This window comes from Gobio gobio (genome assembly GCF_949357685.1).
Source record: "Gobio gobio genome assembly, chromosome: 21".
Classification (NCBI taxonomy): domain Eukaryota; kingdom Metazoa; phylum Chordata; class Actinopteri; order Cypriniformes; family Gobionidae; genus Gobio; species Gobio gobio.
Window position 1 is genome coordinate 7,515,364 of NC_137117.1, and position 12,389 is coordinate 7,527,752.

At 36.1% G+C, this 12,389-nt stretch overlaps 1 protein-coding gene across 1 annotated transcript; it reads right to left on the reverse strand.

The window, feature by feature from the left end:
* Positions 1 to 1,930: 1,930 nt before the first annotated feature.
* Positions 1,931 to 12,041, reverse strand: rab5if (RAB5 interacting factor). The gene is made up of 4 exons (XM_079802243.1): positions 11,799 to 12,041; positions 6,944 to 7,047; positions 6,729 to 6,858; positions 1,931 to 2,583 (listed from the first exon to the last, which is right to left on the reverse strand). The coding sequence occupies exons 1-4, from the start codon at positions 11,904 to 11,906 to the stop codon at positions 2,542 to 2,544; spliced, it is 384 nt and encodes a 127-aa protein (XP_079658369.1). The 5' UTR covers positions 11,907 to 12,041; the 3' UTR covers positions 1,931 to 2,541.
* Positions 12,042 to 12,389: the final 348 nt, after the last annotated feature.

A 12,389-nucleotide genomic window follows, 5' to 3' on the forward strand; every position in this document is an offset into this window, starting at 1 on the left:
GAACTCAACACTAGAGGGCGACAAACACGACGAGGGATTGGTTTAATATTAACAATCTTATCAATATGTTCGATAACTGTGGACATTTTTTAACGTACGAAAACTTCATGTGAACCTACAGTTTCCCTGTGCGTAATTCTGTTGTTAAAGCTCCGGTTCAGCTTGTTAACGGTCATTGGGGGGAGGGGGGACTTCTGTGAAACAAAAGTTAAATGTGTCTAGAATAGTTATCCTAGTTTTCAGTCACAATGACATAAACTATAAACCAAGTATGAAAAATGTTGAGTTTTCATGTTATTGTATTTTTAACAACAACAACAAAAATTGTACCAAAAGGGGGCTTTTTTTGTTGTTGGTAAAATGCCCCCACTCTGACAAAGCGATTTTCTTTAATACGTTTACAGCGAAATCAGAGTACAAGCATGTTTTAGCAAGACAAGCCAAAATAACAGTATGTAAATATGAATATTTATTAATGAACCATTTTGAAAATCATCCTTTTTGAAAAATATTGTTAGCTGATGCTAATGTGAGGTCATTTTAAAAAAAAAAAATAAGTCCAAATATTTTTATTCAACCACCTAGTTAGATTACATTTGATGGGAAAAACAAACAGTGATGTTCAGATGAATCATTTGTATATGTTAATTTAACATTCAGTAATTTATTTACATATTTTAATCACTTTTTTATTAATGTATTTTAATAAAAACTTTAAAATATATATAGTATTTCTCAAATTTTTGCAAGTTTATTCGAGCTAATTTACTTATTTTAATATCATTTTTATATTCATATTTTTAGTTTTACTCTAGGCCTTTTCACATGTTAATTTTAATATAACTTATTTACATTTTTATCATATGTTAATTTAACATTCAACCATTTATTTATTTAATCTAATTTATTCAAACATTTTAATTTTTGTATTTTTCTTTAGACTTAAGCAAATTTAGAAACAAGAAATTAATTAAATTAATACAAAAGCAAATTTATTTATTTACTTATTTTAATTATTTATTTACAAAAATTAATTTGAATTTTATTTAATAATTTTTAAAAATCATTATTTATTTTTACATTTTATCATATGTTAATTTAACATGTAATTTATTTCCAATCATTTATTTATTTACATTTTTCATGGTTGTTCTCTAGACTTTTCCACTCCTTTCCTTCTTTCCTTGATTTTTGAATTGATTGGATGGTTGTGCTTTGCTATTGGTCAATCTCATGCGAGCGACAGATTGTCCTGCCAATAGGGAGGGGAATTAGTTTGATTTAAAAAGGGCACATGAATTAAACAAAAGAAAATAATTTATAATAAATACTGCAATATTCATATAAAATTAAGAACTGTTGCACCAATAGGGGTAGTTAATTTTAAGAAAGATTTAAAAAAAAAAAAACTAATATTGCAATATTCCATTAAAAACATGTACATTTTGATTTCATGGTGACTGTAACACACACACACACACACACACACACACACACACACACACACACACACACACACACACACACACACACACACACACACACACACACACACACACACACACACACACACACACACACACACACACACACACACACACACACACACACACACACACACACACACACACACACACACACACACACACACACACACACACACACACACACACACACACACACACACACACACACACACACACACACACACACACACACACACACACACACACACACACACACACACACACACACACACACACACACACACACACACACACACACACACACACACACACACACACACACACACACACACACACACACACACACACACTAAATCTAGGACTTCTCTCAACAACACAAGTCATCAAACAAACAACTTTCCAGGATTTGTAAAGCTACAAAGAGAAAGGATAAACCGCCGCCAGAAGGTGATCTGTTGAAAAGTGTGGGGCAGACAATGCCCAGGTTTTATTTTATTCTCCAAAACATTTCAGCCAGAAAATAGTCTCTCTACAGCCTCAGGTACATCTTATTAATCAGAACAAGCATCCAGAACATTCGCATTTCCATGAGTACACTATAAAATACTGAGAAGTATGTTACATCAACAAGACATAAGAAATTCTTTAATACATTATGGATTCAATAAAATGAATTGTACAGAATTTACACACTCCTATTGTATTTGACTGTTCATAACAGAGTAAGACAATCCGTGTTGGAAGCTAATCGTGAAAGAAACAAAAACGTAAAATTAAGTTCGGACACGCCGGCATTCGAACGAGAGAAAGCAGAGGACGAACGGAAATAACAGTTATGAACCCATGAGCCGTGGCAGTGCACTGGACAATATTAGCTTAAAAATTCAATGACCCCTGGGCGCAAGAAGGGTTTCTGTACCCACGATGCACCTCTTCCTCAAGGCTCACACATATACGGACGCCTTGGAAAAGTAGCTCGATCCAGCACTTCCATTTGAAATGAAATAAAATGTCCGTCTTTGTCTCTCCAGGACTATGGGTTTCCTGCGCATCCTCAGTCGTAGTGCAGCGCCGTGTAGAATATGATCCAAACCACCTGCAAACACACACACACACACACACACACACACACACACACACACACACACACACACACACACACACACACACACACACACACACACACACACACACACACACACACACACACACACACACACACACACACACACACACACACACACACACACACACACACACACACACACACACACACACACACACACACACACACACACACACACACACACACACACACACACACACACACACACACACACACACACACACACACACACACACACACACACACACACACACACACACACACACACACACACACAGATCAGGCACTGTACACTGTGTTTGGAGAAGAGTTAGAGATCAGACAACACGCTGAACCTACAGGAATCACATCCCCATTACATTAATAATCCATTAAAACAATAATCAATGGATGCATTATGATTGTATTTGTTGGGCTGAATTAATTAATAAATCAAGACAGGATGACTTCCTTCATTACAGTAAAATAAATAACATTTCATATAGTGAGAATGTACATTGAGTATACCATGATTATGAATATAAATAAGAAAGAAAGTGTCTAAAATAGGCTTCATTTATGCAAAATGTAACTTTTTTGTACTTCAGTTTTGGGTTGAACTGTGACGTTCCTTCATTAAAAGTGGAAATACTTTGCTTTATTCATTTAATTTGACCTATCATGTAAAAATTAATATTGAAATATTTTCTCATGACACACATTACACCGCTCCACGCAATATACTACCTTTCAAAAGTTTGCAGTCATTTTTTAAGGAATTTAACACTTTCATATAATTTATAATGTTATAAAAGATTCATATTTCATAATAAACGCTGCTCTTTCGAACTTTCAATTTGTCAAAAAATCCTGAGAAAAAAAGCCAGCATTTCCCATCACATAACCAAATACTTAATGCTTAAAGACTTAAGGCTATTCATTTTCCAACTTCAACATTTTATATTTAATCTGGAATACATTAATAAATGATATTGTTAAGATATTGTTTGAATGTGTTCTGACTGTTGTTCAAATCACACACTTTACAATAAGGCTCCATTATTTAACATTAGTTCATTTATTAACAAACTGACAATGAAAAATATTTAGTTCGAAAACATTTATTAATCTTAGTTAAATGTAAATTTCAGCATTTAATAACACATTATTAAAATCAAAAGTTAACGTTATCAAAGAAGAATAACTTCTGTAAAAATGTAGCTATTCGCTCTTTGTTGATGTTAATGCATTAACCGGTGAGATCTTATTGTGAAGTGTTACCTATTGTTCTTTATAATTCTTTAGCACTATAATCTGTTTTAAATATTTGTTTACTTTATACATTTTTGTGTATTGCTTTATGTATTTAAATGTTCGGTTCTTTTTGTTATAAGAAAGTTATTAAACCTGTTATAGTATGACAACACTTTTTTTGCAACTTATTTCAATATCGTGATAATACCGCATACCGTGATAAAAGCTTCAGCAATTAATCGCAACATGAAAATTTGATACCGAAACATGCCTACTCTCAAACAGCTCATGAGTACCAAATTTACTTATTTTTCGTGGCTTACTGCGTTTATACGCTCAAACACACAAAATGGTGTAAAAATGCCCATCTTGCCAAGTATTCAGTTAAACACAGTCAGTTTCAGAACATAAACAGTTGAGAAAGAAAACATGTTGTGTAACAGTGTACTGGATCCGTGCATAAACTCTTAAAGTGACAGTAGTCTAATAAACCTGCTGCTGTCTGCCATGTTAATCAAAGAACAAAACACTGGGCTCTATTTTAACGATCAGAGCACATGGTCTGAAGCTCATGGCGCAGGTGCACTTAGGGCGTGTCCGAATCCACTTTTGCTAGTTTAATGACGGAAAAAACAGTCGGTGCACCAGACACATGGTCCAAAAGGGTTGTACCTAGTCTCTTAATGTGTGTGTAATGATCGGAGTGTATGTGCGTTGTGTACTCTCCTATAGGCGCACATTACTAACACACCCTTTAAATAACACAAAAATACTGCACTTTAGATCAGGTTTTTGTTGGTCAATGGCGCAGTCGTTTTCAGTTCCTCAAAACGGCAACACACCAACAATGCGCCTGAACACACCTGGTTTTCAGACCAGCTTGCCCATGGGTGAACAGATGGGCGCGAGTGCATTTGCTATTGAAACAACGTGAAAATGATAACTGCGTCGGGCTGAAACTAGAAGAAAACACTTGCGTCGTGCCTGGAGTGTATGATGGGCCCAGAGAGTGCTCTTTGATAAATAACTTTTGTAACATTTAATTGTAAGCATTAAAGGGTTAGTTCATCCAAAAATGAAAATTCTGTCATTAATTACTTACCCTCATGTCGTTCGACACCCGTCAGACCTCTGTTCATCTTCAGAACACAAATGAAGATATTTTAGTTGAAATCTGATGGCTCTGAAAGTCCTCCATTGGCACAATGGCACGGTTCACTCTCAAGACCCTTAAAAGGCACTAAAGACGTCGTTACAAAGTCCATCTCACTACAGTGGTTCTACAATAACTTTATGAAGCGGCGAGAATAGTTTTTGTGCGCAAAAAAACCCCTAAATAACGACTTATATAGTGATGACGATTTCAAAACAAGGCATCATGAAGCTTCAAAGCGTTATGAATCAGTGAGTCGATTCAGCAGTTTGGATCGCCAAATTTCAGCAGTTTGGCGGTTTGACACGCGATCCGAATCATGAATCGACTCACTGATTCATAACGCTTCGAAGCTTCATGAGGCCGTGTTTTGAAATCGTCATCACTATATAAGTCGTTATTTAGGGTTTTTTGCGCACAAAAACTATTGTCGCCGATTCATAAAGTTATTGTAGAACCACTGTAGTGAGATGGACTTTGTAACGACGTCTTTAGTGCCTTTTAAGGGTCTTGAGAGTGAACCGTGCATTGTGCCAATGGAGGCCTTTCAGAGCCATCAGATTTCAACTAAAATATCTTCATTTGTGTTCTGAAGATGAACGGAGGTCTGACGGGTGTCGAACGACATGAGGGTAAGTCATTAATGACAGAATTTTCATTTTTGGGTGAACTAACCCTTTAATCTGTATTTGATTTTTACAATGAAAACTATCCAGTGTTATTTTACATTTGATTACTCTGATTTCTACACTATTTCTTACCTGAATACTGTTAGACCCACTTGAAAAACTTTATTTGTCCTATTGTTTTTTTTTTTTTTTATTTATGTGCTATTGTTTGTTTATTTGTTCTTATTTTATTACTGACCGTTTACTTGTCTTTTATTTTGTAAATGTAATTCAACTATTCAAATAAAGCCCCCTGTGTGCTGTGTGTAAGCTACTACAACAAAATTACCCAAATTATTAAAAAAAATAATTGATCTGTATGGCGGTATATATGGCAGAAAATGGTATCGAATATCAATATTTTTCACGGTATCGTATTGAAGTTGGGAATTCCAGTATCATGACAGGATTCTTTTCAAAATGGCTGTTCGTGGCTTGTATGTTCGCATTTCAAGTTCACGTTCTCTTTTTCTAATAAAAAAGTTGGACAGGTATTATCTCTCACGCAGGCGCAGAAGGCCTGTGCTCGGCCATCGGCTGGTTGTTGTGGTGTTCAAGCGTAGGTTTTTGGCCAGACTTTTGACTTTCAATGTCGCTCGTTCTATTGACCTCGGTTTAGAATGATTTCTGAAGTATCATGTGACACTAGAGTAATGATGCTGAACATTCAACTTCAACATTCAACAAAATTACACTTTACTATATATTCAGTTAATTCTAATTGCAATAATATTTCACAATATTACGGTTTTTAACTAAACATGCATGCAGCCTTAGTGAGCAGAAGAGACTTTCAAAGGCATAAAGAAAATAGTACTGGCCTCAAACTTCTAGTGTATAATGTTTTAATTATAAAATTGAAAGAAAACATAATTTTGCTGCTAATAGTGCAGATTGTACGCAGCAAAGGACCTATGAAGTTTGCAGATATATTTCTTCAACTGTTTTCCTTGTAATGTTTGTGCTCGAGCCCAAAACCTCTTTTGGGTGACTCCATAAAGCATCAGCTCAAACACAGTATAACAGGTTTAGCAGGAGATAGATCGCCAAAATATACCTACCAGAAACAAAGCAAATGAAGTCATGAAGCCTTCTTTGGTGAGCTCCCATGTCCCGCCGTACTCCTCCTCATCCACCTGCTGGAAACTGCTGAAGTACACGTACAGAACGCCTGCGTTGATGATACAGAATCTGGAGGACACAGACAGACATGAGACAGACTCCCGATGACTGTATGATCTGATAAAGTGTTCAGGTCGAGGACTTCAGTACTCACATGGCAATACCCAGAAACCCTTTCAGAGGAGCCACACCCCATATTACGCCCAATATCACAGCGATGATTTGTCGGAACCAGTAGACCACATCTAAAAACTCATCCTGCAATTAAACAAAACAAACAAGGTGGAAAAGTGAGAAACGCGTGTATGTTTTTTTCTTTCCCGTTTAAAGGAACACGCCACTTTTTTTGAAAATAGGCTCATTTTCCAGCTCCTCTAGAGTTAAACAGTTGAGTTTTACCGTTTCCGAATCCATTCAGCCGATCTCCGGGTCTGGCGGTAGCACTTTTAGCATAGATCATTGAATCTGATTAGACCGTTAGCATCTCGCTCTCATTCCTGTGTAATAATCAAGGAATTTTGCTTGTTGTACCATGAGTGCAGCGGCGCAATGATATTACGCAGCGCCTGAAAATAGTCCCCAGCATGCTCTCTGTCTAATGCTGCGTTCACACCAAACACGAATAGAGCGTCAAAATCGCGTCTACCGCGTCTAGTTTTACGCGCAAACATTTTGAATGCATTCGCGTCCGCGGCAAATTGGACGCGCATAGAAATTGAGCGTTTGAAGCGAAATTGACGCGCGTTCAAAGCGCTCCAGGAGAAATATGTCATAAAACACCACTCTGCCTCTTTCATTTTCATAAAAAATATATATTAAACATTAATAGCCACATACATGTGGTCCAGTCAACTCCTACATTATCTTCACTGCATGTGTATTTAAATATCCTTAAAATATAAAGTTATGGAACTTCTCTTTGCCCTCAGTCAAAACGATTTGGCAGACAACAGATTATAGATTTATGAGAGCAAAGATCGGCCGTTAGATATGCAAGATGCACCACTACAGGACATCAGAGCCATCGGCAAACATCAGAAGGACTGGCCGAGGAAAGGCTGCTCTCGCCGGGGTTATGAGCAGTGATTACCCGGTGATCGCCTGGATCTCACAACTCCAAAAACACAAGATTTTTTTTTTTTTTTTAAATAGGCGCTCTCTTTATAAATAAACCACAGATTTGAGCTTTAAACAACTACATTCTCACCTGAAAAAGTCTTAAAAATAGTACTATTTTTAAATTATGCAGGGTTTCTCATCACGTCACTTTACCACGTGATCGCAGCAAGCAGGCTCCTGATTGGTTAACGCGGCGCGAATTGACGCTAAAGTTCAAATTTTTCAACTCGGGCGTCAGACGCGAATTCGCTTCAAACGCACGAATGCACAAAAAGCACCATTCGCGTGTAACGCGCAAGACGCTCAATTCGCGCTCAATTCGCGTCCTTCACGCCGCGCGAAACGCACCTTCCGCGCCGCGGGACCTCCAGACGCGCGCCAACGCGCCTTTCCATTGACTTAACATTGAAATCACTCGCGCCAGACGCTCTATTCGCGTTTGGTGTGAACGCAGCATAAGCAGGTTGTCACGTTGGTTATGTTGACGGAGGTTAGCCTATTTTCAAGAGCTGTGTAACATCATTGCGCCGCTGCACTCATGGTACGACAACAAAGCTCCTTGATTATTACGCAGGAATGAGAGAATAGTTCCTAGCCATATCAGTCTAGAAATGCACAACTTTTCAATTTCCGTCGGTCTTAGTACACGATGTAACTAAAGAGTCAAGTTTTAAACAGGAAAAATATCAAAAGTCTTTGGTCATTTTTGAGCGAGATGCTAACGGTCTAATCAGATTCAATGATCTATGCTAAGCTATGCTAAAAGTGCTACCGCCAGACCCGGAGATCGGCTGAATGGATTCGAAAATGGTAAAACTCAACTGAGCCTATTTTCAAAAATAGTAGCGTGTTCCTACGCCATTTCAACTTCTATGGCTATATTCATGGTGAGAGCCAGGTTTACTGGTGTACTTAAGACTAAACTTAGATTAAAACCTTTTCAAAAGTATGAACAGAATAAATTGCTCAGAGGGGTTAGAAGTATTACAGTCCAGGAAACGTGTTTAATGGCAGTCCCAGCGATCGCCCCCACCAGTGTGTCCTTGAGCAAGGCACTTTACTCCATGTTGCTCCAGGGGGATTGTCCCTGTAATAAGGGCACTGGAAGTCGCTTAATGCATAAATGCATAAATGTAAATGTAATGTACAGTGGATTCTGACAGGATGAACACTTTGGGGAATTTATTTTCTCCTGAAAGTAAAAAATGTAAGTGTGTGAGTCTTTAGTGTCCAAAGTTTGTGTTTAAAAACATCTATAGGAGGCAACCTAGCAACTTCAAACTAACAAATATCAGGATCCTCTCAGAAAGTTCCTAATTTACCTTAAAATCTTCAACGTAGGAGTGTAAGAGGGATTCAGGACCGATCCGAGAACAACTCCGAGCGAGCAAAATACAAAATCTTAGTGAGGAGACTGTATATAGTCTATATAAACCTTCACTTTGAAATTACAGGCGTCATTATTCCTGTTTTACTGTACTCTCTCTAAAAATACAACAAAAGCTGTAATATTGTGAAATCTTAAAATGTAAAATAACTCTTTTCTATTTGAATTTATTGCAATATGTGATGTATTCCTGTGATCAAAGCTGAATTTATCATCATTACTCCAGTCTTCAGTGTCACATGATCCTTCAGAAATCATTCTGATATGATGATTTGATGATCAAGAAACATTTATGATTATTATCAGTGTTGTAAACAGTTGTGTAAAACATTTTTTGATGAACAGAAAGTTCAAAAGAACAGCATTTATCTGAAATCGAAAGCTTTTGTAACATTGTACTACCGTTCAAAAGTTTTGGGTCAGTAAGGGTTTTTTTTTGGTAAAGAACTTAATACATTTATTCAGCAGCTATTTTACATTGTAATAATATTTCACAATAATGCTGTTTTTGCTGTATTTTTGATCAAATAAATGCAGCCAGACTTCTTTCAAAACCATTACAAAATCGTAATGATTCCAAACGTTTGACTCTGGTAGTATATGCGTGTATATAATTGTGTATTTTTTTATTTACCACACTGTTATTGTTGTACTTAATGTATTTGACAGGAAATGATCTGAAATTGTGTGATCAGTTTGCTTATAGAAGGTTGTGACAGACCCAAATCATCACGGCTGCACATCAGCATTTTCCCAGTTGCCAAACATGTTAATGTAGCGATTACTTCCATTTCTGGCGCTATTTCGGAGATGTTAGCGTGTCTCTAATAAAGATCGGTCCCAAACATGATTTAATCTTTAGTGTTTTATTAATTCACTCATGTACTGTGTGCAACACATTTCTTCTCTCTCTTTGATTTTTGTCCATTTTCTCTGCTGCTAAAGAAACTGTTAAGCCTCTTAAAAGTCCTCGTCCGTGCTCCTAACTATTGTGGACTTAAAGACGTCTTTCACGGGTCAAGATGCTCTCTGAATTACTTTCTTCTTTACTAGGATTTTTTCTTTAATTTTAGGAGGAAACATCCACCTTGTCTTAGAATTGTGTCACTGGGAGCTTCTGTTTTCCAGAAGATTTTTCATGAATACGGGCCCAGATCTCAAGCTGGCTGGCAGAAATAAACCCTTACTTATCCCAAACCACTCCTATAACAAAAAACACTTCTGCAGCAGACAGATACATTATTATGGAAGCTTGTTTCCGCCGCTGAATTAAAAAAGAAAAGGTAATTGCTACTTTTCATCCAGCAATTCTGACTATTTTCTCAGAATTGCGAGTTATAAAGTCACAATTTTTATTCAGCGGCGGAAACAAGCTTCCATACATTATAGATACACATTGTAAACAGATAATAAATCATCTATTTATATATGGGGACATTGACATTGGTATTTTTGTTTTTTTAATCTTTTCAAAACGGATGTTATGCATATTTTTTAAGTCATGAACAATACGTTTCAACAAGTTTCAGATAATAATATAACATTTCAAAGTGTTTAAACTCATTTTGTGGCTGTTTTTATGTCAGGCAGTATACAACCAAATAGTTGTATGCATATAAACTGTAGTTGTGTGTATAAATATATATATATATATATATATATATATATATATATATATATATATATATATATATATATATATATATATATATATATATATATATATATATATATATATATATATATATATATATACATACATACATATTTTAGGGCTGTCAAAAGATTAATCGTGATTAATCGCATACAAAATAAAAGTTTGTGTTTACATAATATATGTGTGTGTACGCTGTTAATTATTATTTATATATAAATACACACACATTCATGTATATATTTAAGAAATATTAGCATGTATATACATTTGTATAATCTATAATATATATAAACATAAATGTTTTATATATAAAAATAATATTTTTTTCTTAAATATATACATGCTTGTGTGTGTATTTATATATAAATAATAATTAACAGAGTACACACACATATATTATGTAAACACAAACTTTTATTTTGGATGCGATTAAATCGCGATTAATCTTTTGACAGCCCTAATATTATATATATATACACACACAAGTTAATTTGATCGATTAACAGCACTAATATAGGGAGCAGCACAGTAAGAGTAATCTCCTTAAAACACTCCAATCCCTAGACATGACACCTAAACCCTACTCAGTGAACACCACAGTTCACCATCATTTATAGAGGCACATTTTAGACATATATTATAGACACATACATTATAGAAAAATATTTTAGACACAAATATTATAGACACTCATATATTATAGACATATATCATAGACACATATATACTATGGACACACACACACACATATATATATATATATATATATATATATATATATATATATATCAGACACATATAATATATAACCACTAGTATGTGCTGAATGAGGAGTGTAAATCAGACCTTCTCGTCCCACACTGCTTTACAGCTGACGGCTTTGCCCCATGTGGACTGCTTTACTCCTCCATTAACCGCATGAATCTCCTCTTTCCGCTTTGAGCTGCTCGTCATGATGTTTCGTCTGCGCAAACACGATAAAACACGCGATCCGATGTTTAAAAGCCTTGAGCCAGATTGTAAAATCTTCCGCGAGTGTTCAGATCTGCTGCTTTTCGCCCCACATTGACAGAGCTCAAGGAACCGACTCTGCGCATGCGCACCGAAGTCATGACCTTGCCTTGCCATCCAATGAGCGAATGCGACGTCTCAAGGTTCGGCCAATGAGAACGCAGCACTGGTCTCAGGCGCATGCGGGTGCAGCCACTGAGCGCCCTCTGCAGGTCAGCGGTGATACTGCCGTTTCACAGCGCGTTAGGAAACCATTGAGTATGGCAAGCCATATTAACATTTAATCCTTTAAACGTACAAGTATCTTTTTCATGCTACTAGTACTTCTTTTTTAGATACTATTATCTATTCCATTAAGTACAAGTAGTTATTTATTATATACTAGTACTTATTTTGATAGATACTAGTACCTATTAAATAGATACT